Source organism: Tripterygium wilfordii, chromosome 11 (genome assembly GCF_013401445.1).
Source record: "Tripterygium wilfordii isolate XIE 37 chromosome 11, ASM1340144v1, whole genome shotgun sequence".
Lineage (NCBI taxonomy): Eukaryota > Viridiplantae > Streptophyta > Magnoliopsida > Celastrales > Celastraceae > Tripterygium > Tripterygium wilfordii.
In genome coordinates, this window is record NC_052242.1 from 228,365 (window position 1) to 248,729 (window position 20,365).

Below are 20,365 nucleotides of genomic sequence, written 5' to 3' on the forward strand. Positions count from 1 at the left end.
GTGCTTATGTGGTCATTTTTCAATGGACCGACCGACTTTATATAGTTTAGGATAACTTTTTTTTATAAGATAATGTTTGGACTTTGGAAAAATTGGTTAAATTTTGACTGGGGCATTCAATTTAGAGAATATTCTTTTCCGTTTTTATTATATTGAATTATCTTTAAATATTAATAATCAATTAGTCAAGATTTGTTAGATTACTTGCTTACTAAGTCTTTTTGTATTTTGGCCACTAATTCGTACCTACTTTCCAAAAGCTTCTTAAATTAAGTTATGAGAGAAAACTTGTAGTCGAATGAATTTTGGGTAACGACTCTAATTTGTGATTTGTTTCCCTAATTATCAATAGATTATCTTTAATTACTATATTATAGTTGTGATTTCTCAAGATTTCTTATCATCAATAGCGTATCTCTTTCTTTGACCTTCAATTCTGGCATTTGATTCATCATTCTTTTCAAAAGGATCTCAAATGACATGGTTATTCTTAATTAATCAGATTAAGATCCCGACTCTGCAAAAATTATATTTGATTACTCCGGCTTCAGCTTTCGGTGGTGTAATCTACACCTACACTCTACAATCCAATACAATATTGCCACGGATATGGGCTTGGGATACTATATAGGCCCAGCAAGACCACAACTAGTGGGCCAAATAATTGCACAATTGGACTTCCCATCTTGGGCCTTGAGTATGGTCCCCATGTCATGCTATTTGGAATTTCTTCCATTGTTGACTAGTGAAGAGAGGTTGCATTTTGTATTTGTAGTAAATCTGGATCAGAATGTCACATGGAAGTGATACTTTCTACTGATATAGAAACAATTACAAGACCTGAATCCGTGTGTAAGATAATACCAAACTTAAGTGACAGTAGTTATACAGGAGCAGGAGGAGGAGGAGGAGGAGGAGGAGAGCAGAAGCTTTTAGGACTGAAGAACTAGGGTTTTGCCTAGAATCATGTCATCTGTAGAGAAATCAGCTTCTTTCCTGTATGTACCCCTTCCAAAATCCAGGTTATACGAGTCAGTAAGACCTTCCACTAGATCAAATTCGGGTTTCCATCCGAGCAGGTGCTTTGCTTTGTCAACGGATGCAAAGAAATGCTGCAAGCATTCAATTATAAATTCAGCTGACTCTTTATCATTATCAGATTAAGGTCAATCATTTTATCCGGCCAATTTTCTAACAAAATAAATATATAAAAAAAAAGGCATATATTTACCTGGTCGCGGAATGGGAATGCCTTCTTCTTCCCAAAATCAAACTCCTTGGGATTATAGTGAATGATATCAGGCTCAGGAAATCCTGCAGCCTAGACAGATAAATGCAAGCAAGAAAATTACTAGTTTTAAGGCTTCAACTGTTTCCTATACAAACAAATACTTCATTCCGCAATGTGCAGCTCAGTGTTACCTTTGCGCATGCCCTTGCCAATCCATCAAAAGTCACATACTTTTCCCCGGAGATGTTAAACACTTGCTTGCTGGCTTTTTCATTACCAAGAACCTGAACAAAAGCCTCGGCAAGATCCTGTCATTTTCAATCAATCCAACAATGTCACATCAGAAATTCGTTTTAAGACTGTCACGGAAACAATCCCAGTTAAATAAGTGCCAAGTGACCCAAAAAACAAAGTCCCTTATGCATTTGGGTTACGTGTTTCATTTGCAAAGTCCTTCAAAAATATGTAACTTAGCACGACAAGATGCTCCTTTGACATGATAATTACTCCAAGAGAGAAAATTGGTTGATGTAAACAAGCTGTTTCACATCATAATGCGACTAAATGACTGAAACTATATTCTTCTCGAGCATCCAATGACTAAGTCAGAATGCAATCATGCTCACCTTTACATGCCCCAGTTGGGTTATTTGTATTCCTGAACTAGGAATTGGAATTGGGCGACCTGCTTTCAACCGGTGGAAGAACCACTCCTCCACAGGGTTGTAGTTTAACGGCCCGTAGATATAGACTGGCCGCAAAGAAGTGTAGTTAACACCTCTTGATTCCAGTAAGCTCTCTGTCTCGAGCTTTCCTTTGTGTCTGCTCTTCGGATCAACTGCATCAATCTATCACAGTCACATTCTTAGTTAGTAGAATTTGTGAAGAACATATCAATATCAAGCAGTGCCTCAGATATGGGGTTTAACAATTGCAATTTGCAAAGGGACAGAAGTTTGGCTTTCAAAGCCCAAATCAGGCTACTTAAAGCTTCACTACACTGTTCTTATCATCTGTCGATAAAATACATTTAGATTAGAAAGGCTTGTTTCTTGAGCCTCCTTTTCTTTTATGGCTTATGCCCATTTTTATTATAAAATTGCATTAATACCTAACTCTCGGGAACAAAAGTATAACAGAAACCGACCTCACAGTGAGGTAGCTGATCTGATTTGAGATAGACTCCAGCTGAAGAGCAGTATATGTACCTAGTATTTAACATAATATTAGATTCATGAATACCCTAAACCAAATTGAAAGCCAGAGGCCTTAAATTTCAAAAAGGGAATGATTATATGTAAGGTCTTACTGTTCCAGGTTTGGCAGTGCATCCAAAATGGGTTCAACTTCAACTGCCTCTCGTCCTAAAATAACGACAAAAGAAAGGAACAGTCATGTGTGCCAACCAAAAACCTAGCTAATGGTGCAATGTTCAGAAAAATTGGCAGATAAGTTATACACACCATTAATGTCATAAACAACATCAAACCCTTCAGCTGAGAGACTGGATTTCACAAAATCAAAGTCCTTCCTGTCTCCCTTCAAATGCAAGATCTAGCAACCCATAACAAATAACGAACATTAGTCTAATAGGCACATGGTAATGTAAACAACACCATGCACAAGGCTCCCGCATTGGGAGGGTTCGGAGACATGCAAGATGTACACAAATCTTATCCTTACATTTTTTTTTTCACAGGCAAAACTATATCAACTAGAAGAAGCTGAATTTCAAGAAAGCATCAAGCATGTTGACCAAGCTACAAAACTATTTGGTAATACCTTAGAAGAAAATTCAGCAAATTCGGTGTCCGATTCGCCCGGCAACTGTTGACTGATCGGTGCTTTACCTCTCGTAAACAAGGTTACCTGCCAAAATGCATTAGTAATGTACATGCAGACTTATTCCTGGTACAAAATTATTGAGATCTGACATCTCAAAAATCAATATACAAAATGTCAAAGAGAGATTGGTGATACCTGATGACCCTCTTTGGCAAGGAGTCTTGACAAAAACACCCCAATGAATCTAGTGCCACCCATTATCAAAATTTTCTTCTCAGCTGATGCTGTAACATGCAATGCTCCTTTTCGCTGCCAAGAATTTCGTTTGTACTGAAAAGTGGATGTGAACTCGTTTAGGGACAACTCTAGTTACTCAAAAACATTCGAATCATTTAGTCATATTTGAATTATTTCTGCGCGGCATTTTGAATCATCTGCCACACTCGAATCATAATTATCTGAAGTAAAAATTAAAACCACACAATCCTGAGTCCATAAATTAGTTAACAATCATTTCTACAACACATTTTGGATCATATATAGATACCCAGTGCTGAGTCTACAATAGTCAAGTCATCTCTCTACCATACTTCCAATCATTTAGCCATATATTAAAATAGGCTTTACAAAAGTGAAACTTGAATCATGCCCATTGCCAAAACTACTATATCAACCTAAATCTATGACTATGAAGAAAATTTAACTCATTCAAGGACTGTATGGATTGGAAGTTCTAGTCCCATAGAGCAAATCCCCCAGAATGGAAATAAAGAATTTGCATTCTACACAGATGAAAAAGAAACAACTCTAGAGATGGAGAGACCTGAATCTGAGGGAGGCGGAGTCTGGTGCCATTGAAGTCAGAGAGGGAGGAAGGGAGGCTCGATAAAGAAGAGTGCGTTTGTTGCTGCACCACCACCAACCTTGCTGCCATGCTTCTGGCTGCCTCTCTGTCCTTCCCCTTTTGGGTTTCTGTTTAAAACAGAAATTTGAAAGGATTTCTGCTTTCTCCATGTTTTAACAATTTGGATAAGATAAGACAATGACCCACCACTTGAGCTTCTTCATTCACAGAATCACGAATTGCTCCCCTCCTCTTCCGTCTTCCCTGCTCAGCTCTTTGGACTCCTCTCCTCAATTATATCCAAGGCCCAAATAATTGAATGGGCTTCTGCTTATAATGGCCGTGGAAAGGATTAGCTAAGGCCCAGGCTAGGTACCAAAGGGCAAGAGATTTTACAGCATTCGCAAAGCTCGATTCTTGCTGCATCTACGAAGAAGAAACAGTGCTCAAATCCCTCAAAGACTATCAAAGATCCATATTTGATTGGTCTCCATAACCTACTTACACAAAGAAAATGGATCTCAACCAGGTGAGTCGACTCATCTTCCCCATCTCCATCGCTCTCTTAGATTTCAATCGATTTCGTTTCTTTCTGATAGTTCGGAATGTATGCATGTGTGGGTTGGCATTCGTTTGATTTCTATTCGTTTGCGTTCGGCTTTAGTATTAGATCTGGAGGATTTTCTGCTTATTACGATTTGCTTGTTTATGTTATCGATTGGTGCTCATTTCTAGTAGATATGGGCTTTGCTTCTTGTTATCCCTTTTTTTTTTTTTAGTGGGGAGATCCGGGTGAAGTATGATATACAGTAAACCTAACAAATTGGGCAATTTGAGTTGGTTTTGAGATTCAATTGTTTCCGTAATTACGGAAAAAAGGAGAAGAGATTGATCTTCTGTTAGTGCTTGCCTTATCATTTCTCATGGCAAAGCATTTCGCCACTATCACAATTAGCTAGAGAATTGAATTCTGAACTCAGAAACTTAATTTCCCTTCAAAACAGGAATTTCAGAAACTTTAAAACAAATCGCTATATATTTTTCTGACATAAAAGTTGAAGGAGAAGGATTTCTGTAAAAGGCAAGCTAAGAAAATATTAATATTCGTCGAAAAGTAATTGAGGAAAATTGAAAGAAATGGGTGACAAACAGCCTATATATTTGTAACCTAAGGCTTCATGAATCAGTTAATCGAATGTTCTTGTTTAACCTTATCGAATATGGTAGATCAACACTGTTTAAGAGCATATAAAACTTGTGATACATTGAATAATCCATTGTTCTATTTGATCACTTCCAAAAGAAGAAGTTGATGATAATGAAGTGGAGAGTCCTCTTCAAATTCTATGAGATGAACCTTCTACATTTATAGCTTGACCATACGTCTGTGATGAAGCCTATGTCATTTGCGTCGTAGTAATTTTATATTTTGATTTTGATTGATATATATGGATTTTTGTTGTTTGAAATCAAATGCAGATTTGGCTGTGTTGCCAGTTATCGTTCCTCTAATAACGTCCTTTTATCTGTGTAGCCTCCAGTTGAAAATTACGCTAATCCGAAGACGTGCTTCTTTCATGTTCTCTTCAAGGTATATTGTATTTCTAATTGTTTTTACAAATTTTGCCTCACTAAGCCCCTTCATTGAGTGATTTTTTTCCCTGGTTTTTTGCAGGCGGCGGCTTTGGCCTTTTACATACTCTCTGCCCTCTTCTTTGACAACTTTGTTATCATCTTTGTGGTGACTGTCCTTCTCGCTGCTCTTGACTTTTGGGTAGTCAAGAATGTGAGTGGTCGTATTTTAGTTGGTCTGAGGTGGTGGAATGAGATAAATGATCTCGGTGAGAGTGTGTGGAAGTTTGAGTGCCTTGATCAAGAGGTTGGCATTAGTATTCCCTGTTGCTATTCTGCCGGCTTCTCTTGTTATTACTCTATACCAATTTGCATGAAATCCTTTTTATTGAGAATGTTTACACCTTTCATGGTTGCATCTCATCTATTTATTTCTTTTGTTACTTTAGTCACTGGCCCGGATTAACAAGAAAGACTCGTGGCTATTCTGGTGGACTCTTTATCTCTCGGTAAGCAAATTGGATTTCATTCTAGCATGTGAGGTTGTTGATTATATTCTTAACCATTCGTTGTTGTATATTTCCATCACTTACGATGGTTCGTGTAAAATTAAAAAAAAAATGAAAATTGAAAGGACATATCTAGATTTTAGGTAACATCATCATAATCAAAGCCTTCCTCCCAAACAAAAATGTGAGAGTTGGTGAAGTGAATGCGTATGAGAAACCGTCACATGTTAAGTAACAGGATATTCAAAATCGATAGTTAGGTGAAAAATATATAACTTGGTGCATGCACAAGTGTTAGAGATGCAGAACGTTATCAGTGATGTGGTTATACAGGTCCTGCCTGGCTGTAGGTTGATCTACCTTGCTCTTGAAAACTGATATAAGATGTTTCTTTTGTTTTTCTAATTAGTTTTTACATGTATCTACATCTGACCTTGTTTTGATTTGCTTTCTAGGCAATTGCATGGATTGTTCTTGGAATATTTTCTCTCATAAGGTTCCAGGCTGATTATCTCCTGGTTGTTGGAGTTTGTTTGACCCTCAGTATTGCAAATATTGTTGGCTTTACCAAATGTCGCAAAGGTTAGCTTGCATATGCTTATATTCCTTAGAAAATACCACTTGCTCAATTTGAATTTTCGTATACGCGTCTTCCTTGTCTGGGACTTTGTGAATATTAAGATTTTGAGAAACTAGCTATGTGGTCCCTTTCTTCTCTCTTTTTTCCCTGAGATTTTTCTTAACAGGTGAACATATGGCCGAGTGGTAGAGTTGTCGGGATGCAACCTAGAGGTCACATGTTCAATTTCCGAAAACAGCCTCTCCACATATTATGTGGGGATAGGGTCTGCGACTCTGCGTGCATCTTGCATGTCCCCGACCTCGTCCACTGTGGGAGTGCATGAGAGTTATTTACCTTCTTGATCTAGTGGATGGGATAATAGAACTTGGAGTGTGAATATTATCAGTATCAGGTTGATTGGAGTGTGAATTTATACGTTTAGACTGTGCGAGATAATGTGAACCTAGGATTGATTTAGATTGCTGGTTTTAGAGCTGAATGAACCAGGAAATTTTACTCAGGTAGCCGACCCCAAGCTTTTGAGATAAAGGCTTTGATGATGAAGGTGAAGAATTTGCTCTTTCTCATACTGAAAGCTACTATTAAAATCCAGATGACAATCATTTGCTCTCTCTTTTTTTTTTTTTTTTGCTCAACTTTTCTTAGTGTTCTGACTTTGAAAAATAATATTAAGATAATGCTCCACCATTTTCAGATGCAAAGAAGCAGCTTCAAGCATTCGCTTCTCAGACCATTGCGTCTCGAGTTACATCCACTATACAGTCTGCATTCAGTGTTGTGTGAGAGTCATTATAGAAGATGGAACAAAGATGAGGAAATGAATTCACGGGATGGATGCCAGAGAAAGTGGACATGGCATTGTAAAAATTTTGTCATTTTTTGAGTTGGTGTTATGTTCCAATTGCTGTAGTCTGTAAAGATGCAATTAGATATTCTCTTTACAACCACTGGATTTATATGGATTTGTAGAATGGACTATGAAACAAAACTTCACGGCAAACTGTATCGTCAAAGTTGCATATCCTAAATGAGAGCTCGGGCACAATTGTTTTCCATTGTTGCCTGTTGGTGTCAATCAAAATGTTGGGATTCTTTTCTTTTTTTGAAAACCATGGTGATGTTCCTGGAATGGCATTCATGATAAACTTGTAAGTGGGTAAAACACTTACACATGGTAAGACTCATCTCGCAAAGAGTCATCACACAAAATGTTGGGATTCTGATTGAGTAGGTGTAGCATGATTTTCTATTAGAATTGCAAAAGCAAACGAGACCTAATTGTGAAGATGGGAATGAGATTTGTAACGCCTAAAATCCAAAATGAATGTACAGAAATTATGGGATTCAAATGGCTCATTTTATGTCTCTAACATACTCTATTATGCAAAAATATTTTATTTTGTAGCCTAATATTTTTGATAAAACTGAAAAATAAGGAACGAGGGTGAAATTACAAAAGGCTCCTTAGTGGTTGGTCTTATTTAGCGTCTAATCTCTTCCGCTTATTAGTCCCAACTGGGAACTCGAACTTCTCTAGCTTTGATGTGAAGATGTTGCAGTGTATATTTCTCCTCTCTGATTCCGGGTATGAACCTTCGATTCTTCTGCTTGTACTTGAACATTGAATTCATTCAATATAAGTCCCAATCAAAGGAATCGACACTTTTTTTTTTCTTTTCGATCTTCAAGCTTTCTTCTTTGGATCTTCAAATACTAGCTGTGATTGGTATGTGAATTGAAATAATTGATGTTGGATTGCATAGAGAGGTAATGCTGGAAAAGCAGTTGACTGGGCATCGAGTGGACCGATCTATATGTGCTTGGTTCTGGGATCAATTCATTTCTCAAGATGATTCCTTCAAGGTACCTGAACTATTTGGATAGAAAGTGTTTCCTTTTGTATATGTAGTCTTTCACTCGTTTGTCCAATAACAAAGTATTTGATTTCTCTATTCTTTTTCTGGGTATTCTTTATATCGTTTTGTTTCACCAGTAATTTTGGGTGATTCCTTCAGGATGTCCAATAACAATACTCATTATAATTTTCATTCCTCAATATTAATTTCCATACTTGAGTTTGTACTACGCATATCATTTTTTGTTTGTCCAAATCATTTAAGGAGAGGGGGCCTTAAATGATTCAAGTTGGATATGTTTCTATCCTTGGTTTTATGTATGATTCAAGTTGAATTCCGTAAAATGGTGTCATATTATGTCAGTTTTTAACGTTCACATTTTTGTTTTCTTCTGTTACATTTTGTTGCTGTGTCATTAGCAACAACCAGTGATTGCTTCTCCAACGCATTACCTTTTCCAAGTTGTTCGTGAGGGAATCACATTTTTAGCTTGCACACAAGTTGAAATGCCACCATTGATGGGCATTGAGGTAATTAATCAAGCCCATTTACTTTTACCGTTTATTATGTGTTCTGGCCGAAAATTGTCAAAGTAGTTGACTGCTAACTATTGTATATTTAGTTCCTTTGCAGAGTGGCCGATGTCCTCTCAGATTACCTTGGAGGATTGAATGAAGATTTGATCAAGGATAACTTTGTTATTGTATACGAGGTACTTGGCATACATAATTTTTCTATGCTTATTTTACTTCCTGTTGGAAATTTGTAATCTGGAGAAACATTCACATACCTTGTCAAAGGGAACTTTTAAGCGCTATGCCAAACATTCATCCTCTCTTACGTTATTGAGGATATAATCTTGGAATGATATTTCCCTCTGTTACTACTGTATGTGTATGTATGGCAACATAATAGTATGGTGTTGGATTTTTCTGACTTCTCTAGTCTTCTAAAAGATTCTTCTGAATGGAGAAAGAATGAGTCAGGAAAATTTTTGGTTTTCACATTTCTCCTGCCCTATATTTTCACGTTCATTGTTTCTTGTCGTCAATGTTCTGCAATGTTAGTTATGTATTACTCAAATAAATGCAAAGAGTACTTTATTGTCAATTTCAGCTTTTGGATGAGATGATAGACAATGGTTTCCCTCTGACCACTGAGCCTAACATCCTGAGAGAGATGATTGCTCCACCAAATCTTGTTAGCAAAGTGTTGAGTGTTGTGACTGGTAACAGTTCCAATGTAAGTGACACCCTTCCAGGTGCAACCGCATCTTGTGTTCCATGGAGAACAGCTGATCCAAAATATGCTAATAATGATGTTTATGTTGACCTTGTTGAAGAATTGGATGCAATCATAAACAGGTTTGTGAATATCTCTTTTCAACTTTGGTGTAGATGGTTCAGTTCTTGCTGCCATTTAGATCATTATAATTTAATCATTTTAGTGTGAAGAGCAGGGAGATTCCTCTTGTTAGAATCTAGATACTATGCCATATGTGGTGATGAGTTAGAATTAATTCACCTCTCATGTGTAATATATGTTGTGGAATGGTGAATAAGAAGGTGACCAACTTATTTCATTTTCTTTCTCTTCTTCTTGGGTTTCACATCTTAAACATTGATGTTTGTGCTTGCAAATGTGTTGGTGGAGGTAGAAAATTTTTGAGTGTAGTCATCAATAATTGAACATGTAGCCTAGTGGTAGAGTTGTTTTATTTTAACCTAGGGGTCATAGGTTCAAATGCCAGAAAGAGACTCCCAACAATTTGGGGGCAGGCTGCATGCTGTTTACCCTTCCCCTACCCGGCATCATATGCAGGATTCATACACACAGGAGTTATTTAGCCTGTAATGGTCAATAATGCTTCACAGATGTAATTGTTCTGATTCTTTATATAATGAAATGAACAAATTGATGGAAAATATAGTACTTTGTTAACTGACTTGTATTTGTATATGATCACATTTTATGCGATGGGGGTGTCTGCATGTGTGAACGAGTACTGAATGTGGCTAATAGGATTTCAATGTGAAGAAACCTCGCTTGTTTTGTGGTTATAATCATATTCCTCACATGTTGCTTAGTTTTAACATGAAGGCTGAGGATTTTCCATTTTTGTGCACTGTTCAGGGATGGCGTGCTTGTGAAATGTGAAATATATGGTGAAGTTCAAGTAAACTCACATATAACAGGTCTTCCAGATTTGACCCTTTCATTTGCTAACCCATCCATTCTGAGTGATGTGAGATTCCATCCCTGTGTTCGGTTTCGGCCGTGGGAAGCGAATCAAATATTGTCATTTGTGCCTCCTGATGGGCAATTTAAGCTCATGAGCTACAGGTGCGTGGTATTGATACGCAAGTTTTTTGAATGGAGTTGGCATAAAGCTTACTTATCACATAGCAGTTGATCTCATTTTTGTTAGTGCTGTAGTATAATGTCTGTGAGAGATGGATATCTTTGTAGATTGATAATTTGAGATGAGATCATCTCTGTTTGCTGTTCTCAGGTCAACTTTTCATTTTCTGATTTCTCTGCAGGGTTAAAAAGTTGAAAAGTACTCCTATATATGTAAAGCCACAGCTAACTTCTGATGCTGGCACATGCCGTGTCAACGTGTTGGTTGGCATACGAAACGATCCTGGAAAACTTATTGACTCGATCACAGTAAAATTTCAACTGCCCTATTGCATTTTATCTGCTGATCTGACTTCAAATGTGGGAACAGTGAACATCCTCGCAAATAAGGTATCTCCATTCTCATTCATGCTCGTTGTTAAACTACTTGATAGATCTCATTAGTAGTTGTAGCAAAGTAGGAATTCAGAGTAGGATAATGCAATTGCAACTTTCTACAGATGTGCTTCTGGTCAATCGGGCGCATACCAAAGGATAAGACCCCTTGTTTATCTGGAACAATGGTGCTTGAGACAGGATTAGAGCGGCTTCATGTATTCCCCACATTTCAAGTGGGTTTTAGAATTATGGGTGTTGCTCTGTCAGGTCTGCAAATTGACAAACTGGATCTCAAGGTTGTACCTAATCGTCTGTACAAAGGTTTTCGAGCACTCACCCGAGCAGGGGAATTTGAAGTTAGATCCTAATTTTGATTTCTTCTTCTTTTTTTCTATTTTGTGTACTGTAATGAATTCCTTTCAACACTTCTCCATGAAGATCCCAAAAGTGAAAAGTCCTCTTCTTGTGGAAGAGAAATGAAGGATCCCAATTGGCTTTTTAGTGGATTGCAAATTCATCGCCCAGTCTCACCTCTCTTTGCACTTTCCATACTCACGTCAGTCACGTGCTTTCCTTGTGCTATCTTCATAACTTGCCATCCAGACAGGAAAAAAAAAAAAAAAAACTACCAATAATAGACATGTCCAATATATTAGTATATGAGTGTCTATGTTCTTTAACCTTCAAGCAAGCAACAAGTTTACCTAAAATGCCATTGGTTTTGGTTGTTTTGTCAAGAATTTTTTTGTTCATTAGTTATATTTAATTTAACTATCTGCTAAGAAAGAAGTGGTTGGGGTGGGATATTTAATTGTAGTAACATTATTAGATTATACAATAAACCCTCAAAAAAAATACAATAAACTGTAAATTTGAATATAGAAGAAAGGAAGCTGAGAAAAAGAACACCACCACAAGAAAAATTGAACAAAACGCTGTGCCTAGCAAACAATGGCGCTGCCGCTCGTCGCCGCTTACAAAAGAAGGCCTCTCCTTTCTTTACGGGACATCATTTGTTTCAGATGCCAATTTTGTTTTTTATCAAAGCAAATCTCTTCGCATCTTAGATCGCTCGAATTTTGTAAGATCAAACGAAATCCTAAATTCTCTCTTCGTATTTGTTCATAGATTGATGCACTTTCTTTGATCAATTGTCCCTTTTTTAAAAACAAAAAATTTACTAAAGTCACATAGATTTGATGTTCTTTTGTTCGGTTTTGCCGTTTACTCCTATCTTCTGTTGTCATGAATACGATTGGATTCCTTGGTAATTCCACCATGAAACCCTCTTGTAGATTCTTCATAAGTCGCCGAAACCATGCCCTTTTGGATTTCTCATCTTCAAAATGCCACCCCCACCAACATGGCTTAGGTGACAGAGTATCTAAATCTGGATTCAACGTTGACAAAAGAAGGGACTTTTTCCCAAACCCTTCGCGAATTTCAGGTTTTCAACGCGTAATCTACAATGCCCATAAGTGTTTTTGCAAACCCAATTCAAGTTTTGACCTGTGGACAGTTGTTTCAAGGCCCTTTGATAATAATACGGTCAATAGGGGTGTTCCTATCGTTGTTAGTGCTGCGTCCAAAGCTCGTGATTATTCAACTTCTGTTGAGACGAGGGTGAATGACAAGAACTTTGAGAGAATCTACGTGCATGATGGGATTGACGTTAAGCCACTCGTGGTTGAGAGGATTGATAAAGATGAGAATGTTGTGGGAGAGGAGTCCGGGATAGAATTTGGTGCTGATGGAGAAAAGGTTAAAGGAGAGAGTTTGGAGGGTGTGAAAGGGGGAGCCGTGATTGTTAGTCCTAAGAGGGAGGAGACTGAACTTGAGAAGGAGGGTTGGAGATTATTGAATGATGCAGTTGTTAGGTATTGTGGAAGTCCTGTGGGAACCGTGGCTGCAAATGATCCTGCGGATAAGCAGCCATCGAATTATGATCAGGTCTTTATTCGTGATTTTGTGCCTTCAGCTCTTGCCTTCTCGCTTAGGGGAGAAGGAGAGATTGTGAGAAATTTCCTACTCCACACACTGCAATTGCAGGTAATGATTCAAATTCCTATTTATTTGCGAGATATTTGTTATTTTTAACGCTTCTAAATTGTAGCCGTTATTTTTGGTGGTTGGTTGTTTTTATCTTTTTAACTTAAGAGTTGGGAGAAAACAGTGGACTGCTATAGTCCAGGGCAGGGATTGATGCCTGCAAGCTTTAAAGTGAGACATGTGCCTCTTGATAACAATAAGTTTGAAGAAGTTCTTGATCCTGATTTTGGAGAATCAGCTATTGGCCGTGTTGCACCAGTAGATTCTGGTTAGTATTTTTATACCTTATCAAGACTTGTATCTTCGAAAGATACACTCTCGTAATAGCACTAAATGACTGAGTTCTTGGTACTTCAATTGTATTTTATAGGATTGTGGTGGATTATTCTTTTGAGGGCATATGGAAAGATCACTGGTGACTATGGATTACAGGAAAGGGTTGACGTTCAGACAGGCATAAAACTGATATTAAACTTATGCTTAGCTGATGGTTTTGATATGTTCTCATCTCTGCTAGTCACTGATGGCTCTTGCATGATAGACCGGCGACTGGGTATTCATGGTCACCCCTTAGAGATCCAAGTGAGTTCAATATCAGTAGTTTTCAAGTTGATTTGCATTGTGTTTTTCTTGTGTATTAGATTTTTTTGGACACTGACAGTCAGTTTTTTTATGCTGTCAATGATTTGAGTTTGCATTTTGTTGCTACCATTTTGCAAGTTTTATGTGCATCAGTTCTTCCTTAATTTTAGTTTTTTTTTTTGTCCATACTACCTCACCTTTTGGATCGTGTTACTTATCATAACTTCAATTTTGCAGGCCTTGTTTTACTCGGCTTTCGGTGCTCTCATGAGATGCTTGCTGTAAATGGTGGTTCTAAAAATTTGGTGACGGCTATAAATAATAGACTTAGTGCACTGTCATTCCACATTCGAGAATATTATTGGGTGGACATGAAAAAGATCAATGAGATTTACCGGTATAAAACAGAAGAGTATTCCATGGATGCACAAACAAGTTTAATATTTACCCTGAACAGATTCCGGCATGGCTCGTGGATTGGATTCCAGAAGAGGGTGGGTACTTGATTGGCAATCTACAGCCGGGAAACATGGATTTTAGGTTCTTCACACTCGGAAATCTTTGGTCTATCGTTTCATCTATGGGTACACCAAAACAAAATACTGCTATTTTGAATCTAATTGATGCCAAATGGGATGATCTTGTGGAACATATGCCCCTCAAGATAGGTTACCCTGCTTTAGAGTATGAAGAGTTGCGTATAATCACAGGCAGTGACCCAAAGAATACGTAAGCCAACTATATTTTTCTCTCTCTCCATTCTTACAGTGTATACAGGCTCTTGTGCACTTATTTTACGTTGTTCTAGTGCTATCATGTGAATTTCTACGGTTTGATTGATTGTTACAGACCCTGGTCATATCACAATGGAGGATCGTGGCCGACACTTCTGTGGCAGGTAAAAGCTTAGATTCATTGTACTCTGTACTTTGGAATGCTTAATGAATAATGATTGAGGATCTTTATGGAATCATGTCAAGATTCATGTTTTGATACAACTGTTGGGTTGGACTGGACTGGTTTAGCATTGCCCTAAAAAAATACTATTTTGTATGTTCGTTGCTTTTTCAGTTCACACTGGCATGTATCAAGCTGGGCAGATTGGAACTAGCCGAAAAGGCAGTTGCTTTAGCGGAGAAGAGGCTATCGGCTGACCGCTGGCCTGAGTATTATGACACCCGAAGTGGGAAGTTCATCGGGAAGCAATCCCGTCTGTTCCAAACATGGACCATTGCTGGATTCCTGACATCGAGATTGCTGTTGGAGAATCCAGAGAAGGCAGCCTTATTATTCTGGGAGGAGGATTATGACCTTCTTGAGATGTGTGTTTGTGCAGTTAGCAAGAGTGGCCGGAAGAAATGTTCCCGTGATGCTGCCAAGTCTCGGATTCTTGTTTGAAGACTCCTCGTCGCTCTTTCGAGGATCAAATGCCTCTCTACTGTACAGCTTCAAGTTTAGGGTAGTTGGTAAAGAGTTTGATTCCCCAGAAAGTGTAACATACAGGAATCTTACACTCATAAACTGTAAAATAAACTGTAGTGATAAACATACATAGAGTTGGTATGCATAAGGATACATAATGACATAGCAAGCCATGTAAGCAAATAACTAGATAAATTTAAAATTTAAAAATCAAACTCTTAAATCACTCTCAACTCTCCTCTCAAATTTCACTTTTATCTCTCTTGGGATTCTATTTTTTTTTTTCTCTCATCTCTCTCCCTCTCCTCCCTCACACGACTTCTCTCTTCCTCTCTCATGGCCAACACCGGATCTCCGTCATTCAGCCACCACTGCGGTCAAAAGAAGCGTTCGGCTCCCACAAGCAAAGCCCGGCCACCACTTGCCGTCATTCGTCACTGGTTTTGTCTAAAATCCACCTCTAAGCCATGGGTTTTCACCGGACAAAAAACACCGATCCAGCGGATTCCGATATCGGTTTGGCAACCCGACACCACCGATGAACTCCGTTAAGTGAGGAGCACCTAGCCCAGCCCTTTGTCGACCGAAACGGCCATCGGAAAATGGAGACCCACTTCAAAGGTATGCTCCAGTTCGTTATTACATTGTCAGTTTGATAGTGTAATAAGGTTTGGAAGCCTTTTTTGGTCGAAAGCATACACTGTAAGTTCAAAAGTGTAATACAATTGAAGTATGCACAATATAATTAATTTGTTTGTATGCCTTGCAATATTGCATAATGTATTCCCAATAGTGTAAATTTTGCACAATGCAGTTGCTAAATACATTGGCAGTATGAAAGTGTATTTGGTTATTCTTGCATAAGACTTTTGCGGACTCGTTTCACATAGATCCCAGTTGTTGATTTGATTATTTTGGCTTGCTGTGTTCAAGATCCCAGTGATTACACTTTGCTATTTTGGTAGTGTACTTGTCTGCATTATTTATGTACGTTGTGATTTTTGGTAGTGTATTTCTCCCAGTGTGTTTACCTCAACGGGTTATTACACAATGAAATATGACAGTGTATTTAGCCCATGAGGTTATTACACCATGCATTTGGTAGTGTATTTAGCTCAGTGTGTTATTGCACTATTTGTGCACAATGTAACTATCCCAAAGTTTGTTGGGTATTGTCTCAAAATTATAGCAACCTTGATAGCTACATCAAATTCTAAGCTCTTTTTAGACACTGCAGAAATGGGGATGCAACCATTGGGGTCTCAAGCAATGCATATTGTATTTGGAACATTGTAAATTATGCACAATGCACTCGTTCAATACACTGACATTTTGATATGCAATTGTTTTTCGAACGCATTGAACAACAAACACGTGGAAATTACACCTCGAGGATTTTATTTTTATTGACATAGATTGCATTGAAAAGTGTCGAAGACGTTGTCAATTTTGTTAAATACACTGGTAATTCATTAACAAATGAGTAATAAATACTCTACTGAAAGATAATGTAATAAAGCACTGCTATGGACAGCTATATTAAATACCCTATTAATTCGTAATGCATTAACGTATGGGATACAAATACACTATAAAAACATAATGTAATAAGGCACTGTCATTGACAGCTATGTTAAATACCCTATTAATTCGTAATGCATTAATTTGTAATGCATTGACATGGGTGATGAGAGATGATGAGAGATAACGTAAAAGCTGCAGAGAGATGAGGAGATGACAAGAAAGCTGCAACAAAACCAAACCAATTTTACAAAAATCGAAAAAGAGAGAAGGAGAGGGACCAAGGAGAGAGAAGCGGGAAATCCCTCTTGCTTCTTATGGTTTTGTGTAAAACATCTATGTGGCATGCCTAGTTGGCATGCAACATAGATTATGTATATTATGTACACCAAATATTATGTATGTATGTCATTTTCCTAAAATAAACGTACATAGGCTATTCTTTAGTATTGATTGTGCCTTAGGAGACATTGGTTGGCATTTTGAGGGCGAGATTAATATATTCCCTTGTTTGATTGAGAGTGAAATCTCAAACTCATTTCACAATTCTCTTCCTAATTCTGATGATAATTAAGATGGTTGGGTTTCCCTGAGTTCTCCATTTACAGGAGTAGGAGGGATCGATTGACCCTCTTCCCGGTAAAAAAGAATATGTTTAATTTGATTAAGCTTAAGTAGACAAATTATTTAGTTTAGGATTAAATTAAAACTGACAATTTTAAGTGAAAAAACATGCTTTTTTTAAATTAATTAACACGACGTTCCTTCCCGCCGTAATTACTCCTCCTCTTTCTTTGTGACTCAAGTCTCTACATCTTCATTTTGTCCTCCAAAACCCTAACTCAAATTAACAATGGGCAGGAAACCCAAATCACAATCCGCCAAGAAATCGGCTAAGTACCCGCATTTCAAGCCCGGGTCCACAGTGGAGATCAGTTCGAACGAGGAGGGGTTTCGGGGGTCTTGGTTCGCGGGCACCGTCATTGGCCGCGTGTCTCCCGGAGATCCTTCCAGAGTGCACGTGGAATATATCAGCCTTTTCGTGGATGAAGAGGGAACCGCACGTGTGAGGGAGATTGTGGATGTTGTGATGCTAAGGCCCGTCCCGCCACCGGAGAATGACCGCGAGTTCAAGTTTGGCGAGGAAGTGGATGCTTTCCATTCGGACGGGTGGTGGGAGGGCGTGATAACGAAGGATAACGGGGAGGGGAGGTTTACGGTGTATTTCAGGAGATCTAGGGAGGAGATGGAGTTATGGAAGGACCAGTTGAGGCTGCATAGAGAGTGGGCAAATGGGGCTTGGAAACCTCCATTTGAGGAGGAGAACGCGAAGCTGAATCAGGACAAGGTGGAGGTGGGATTTTCTTTTTGCCTTTTCTTTGTTGAATTAAATATTCCCAGTCGTAAGATTAAAATATTTATTGCTGCTTTGGCTGTGATGGAATATAGCTACTTTTTGAAATTTTATTCTTTTTGCTTGTTTAATTTATATGGTTTGTGTGTAATCCTGAAATTTTTGCATTGTTTTGTTACTAACGACTTTGTTATAATAGTGCCATTCTTCTTTTCTTTATTTTTCTTGTTTTACCAAAATTGAAAGCAAGAGGGAAAAGAAGTTGCTGGGAATGGCAATGGGATTTTGTAACTGGGTTTTGTTAGGGTTCTTTTGATGGTTGAGAAGTGCAAAAGGGAAGAAGAGGGAAGGAAAAAAGAAAGAAAATGTTTTGTGTTTTGATTGATTCTTTTATGAGATGAAGAGGTATGAGAAGAGTCGACGGAGGGAATAGGTTTTGTAATGGCTACTTACGATTTGGGAGAACTTGGGGTAAAGAAAGGGAAGTATATACTTTAGAGATGCATTGCCCTGACGATATTACATGGATTTCTTGAAAGGAGTTGCTACTACTGTACTGATTGCAATGGGCTTTTGGCCACAAAGTTCTTAGAACATGATGGCTGTAAGAACTGAATATGTTTTAAGGTTTATATTTTTAGGAAAGTGATTTATCTTTACCGTATAGCATCTTATCTGTCTTATTTGTTTCCCTTTTTATCTTGAATTGCAGAATTTGCCACTTGTAGAGAAAGTCAAACCTAGTGAATCAGCAAAAGAGCATATGTATAGCAGAGGAACACAAGTTGAAGTTAGCAGTGATGAAAAAGGTTTTGAATGTGCTTGGTTTGCTGCAACTGTTGTTGAACCATTGGGAAAGGACAAGTTCCTTATCGAGTACCAGACTTTGAAAACAGAAGACGATAAAGCCTTTCTAAGAGAAGAGCTTGATATTCTGCACATTAGGCCTTCTCCACCAGAAGTTAAAATGGTCAATAGTTTCAAGTTTCTTGATGAGGTTGATGCTCTCTACAATGATGGTTGGTGGGTAGGTGTGATTTCTAGAGCTAAACGCAACTCAAAATACATTGTTTACTTCAAGACCACTAATGAGGAGATGGAGTTTCGAGACTCTGAGTTAAGGCTACACCAGGACTGGATTGATGGCAAATGGGTTACGGCATCCAGGGTATGATTCTTGGCTATTCCAATGCGCTTCTAACCCAAAATTGTACCCTGCTCATTGCATCTGAATTCTGTAGAATTTCTAACCATTCGATCAAAATTACACTAGTAATTTTGGAAGGCAATTGTTGAGATGAAACGCGGGCTTTTACCTGATATGTGACTCAGAGCCGTTGAGTCTTGAGATTTGGGACCCAAAGTGGGATATTGGAAAGAGGGAACTTCATTTCAACTGAATTCTACAAAGGCTTAACCTGTTTGACTGAAGTTATGTAATGAATTAGTGCGTAGAAGTTTGTAAGAGGTGTCTAGACAGAGGTTAGTGAATGACTGAAAATAGGCTTTGATTGATAGTCCATACCCGCAGGTGGGTCCAGGATTATTTTATAGTTCATATGCTCCTATGATCGATGATGACACTAGACCGAAAACAACCCTGTTTCGATATGTGGTTATAAAATGCGTTCTTAGATTAAAATTGTTATTGATGGTTTGCTCACTTTAATTTCTTTCGAGGCTATGGAGATATGATCTTACTGGACAAAGGAAGAGATCTTTGCCATTACTGTGTGCAGTGTTGCTGCATAGATGTGTAGCTATTAAGAAATCCATCCGATCTGGGGCATTTTGGCTGTAGTCGCTGTTTTGAGTTTTCTGGAGCAGTTTTGGACCCATTTTCACATCTGAAGAGTGTCTCACACTCTCACTGATTATTAGGTTCCTCGTACATCATCGTATGGATGTCCCACTGAAATTTCTTCCTTAGTAGTCAAGTTGTTCCTTGCTTTTCTACCTTTTTTTTTTTTTTTTTCCCCATGAATCGACTCAGAGTTTCCCTTGAGTGGATATGCTTCTGAAATATAACCTGCAACCTTTTATCCTTAAATGTGTATGATCTTTGATTTCTTTTTACTGCCATTTTGAAATCCAGATATGCGTGTGTATTGTGTATACATTTCATTATTAAATCTTTGGTGGCTAAATGATCCTAGATGGAGATCACATATTGAAATCAAATGGAAACTTGAGCTGTAAAAAAGAGCAATCTTTAACTCCAAAGTTCATCATCATTCTGAAACGTGAAGGTAGACGATTTTCTTTTATTTCCCATCATTTGAGTTCCTATTTTCTCGAGTAACAAACACAGAAAAAGG

At 38.0% G+C, this 20,365-nt stretch overlaps 4 protein-coding genes and 1 pseudogene across 5 annotated transcripts; 4 read left to right on the forward strand and 1 right to left on the reverse strand.

The window, feature by feature from the left end:
* Window positions 1–781: 781 nt before the first annotated feature.
* Window positions 782–4,090, reverse strand: LOC120008428 (chloroplast stem-loop binding protein of 41 kDa b, chloroplastic). Its single transcript, XM_038858741.1, has 10 exons — window positions 3,840–4,090; window positions 3,212–3,346; window positions 3,014–3,100; window positions 2,695–2,785; window positions 2,541–2,595; window positions 2,379–2,439; window positions 1,858–2,079; window positions 1,423–1,539; window positions 1,232–1,321; window positions 782–1,112 (listed from the first exon to the last, which is right to left on the reverse strand). The coding sequence occupies exons 1-10, from the start codon at window positions 3,948–3,950 to the stop codon at window positions 933–935; spliced, it is 1,149 nt and encodes a 382-aa protein (XP_038714669.1). The 5' UTR covers window positions 3,951–4,090; the 3' UTR covers window positions 782–932.
* Window positions 4,091–4,232: 142 nt separating this feature from the next.
* Window positions 4,233–7,599, forward strand: LOC120008429 (Golgi apparatus membrane protein-like protein ECHIDNA). Of its 2 annotated transcripts, XM_038858742.1 has the most exons (7): window positions 4,233–4,389; window positions 5,395–5,451; window positions 5,536–5,739; window positions 5,882–5,941; window positions 6,397–6,523; window positions 7,025–7,068; window positions 7,219–7,599. In XM_038858742.1, exons 1-7 carry the CDS (start codon window positions 4,375–4,377, stop codon window positions 7,405–7,407), a joined length of 696 nt encoding a protein of 231 aa, XP_038714670.1. In that variant the 5' UTR covers window positions 4,233–4,374; the 3' UTR covers window positions 7,408–7,599. The 2 variants fall into 2 exon arrangements, with proteins under 2 accessions (XP_038714670.1, XP_038714671.1); XM_038858743.1 differs by lacking the exon at window positions 7,025–7,068.
* Window positions 7,600–7,983: 384 nt separating this feature from the next.
* LOC120008645 (AP-3 complex subunit mu) lies at window positions 7,984–11,636 on the forward strand. Its single transcript, XM_038859034.1, has 8 exons — window positions 7,984–8,109; window positions 8,288–8,387; window positions 8,800–8,910; window positions 9,003–9,092; window positions 9,497–9,744; window positions 10,514–10,723; window positions 10,924–11,131; window positions 11,242–11,636. Exons 1-8 carry the CDS (start codon window positions 8,075–8,077, stop codon window positions 11,485–11,487), a joined length of 1,248 nt encoding a protein of 415 aa, XP_038714962.1. The 5' UTR covers window positions 7,984–8,074; the 3' UTR covers window positions 11,488–11,636.
* Window positions 11,637–11,974: 338 nt separating this feature from the next.
* On the forward strand, window positions 11,975–15,382 carry LOC120008878 (annotated as a pseudogene).
* A 1,971-nt stretch (window positions 15,383–17,353) lies between these two features.
* Window positions 17,354–20,265, forward strand: LOC120008970 (protein AGENET DOMAIN (AGD)-CONTAINING P1). Its single transcript, XM_038859380.1, has 3 exons — window positions 17,354–18,047; window positions 18,760–19,215; window positions 19,728–20,265. The coding sequence occupies exons 1-3, from the start codon at window positions 17,547–17,549 to the stop codon at window positions 19,740–19,742; spliced, it is 972 nt and encodes a 323-aa protein (XP_038715308.1). The 5' UTR covers window positions 17,354–17,546; the 3' UTR covers window positions 19,743–20,265.
* The last annotated feature ends 100 nt before the right edge of the window (window positions 20,266–20,365 follow it).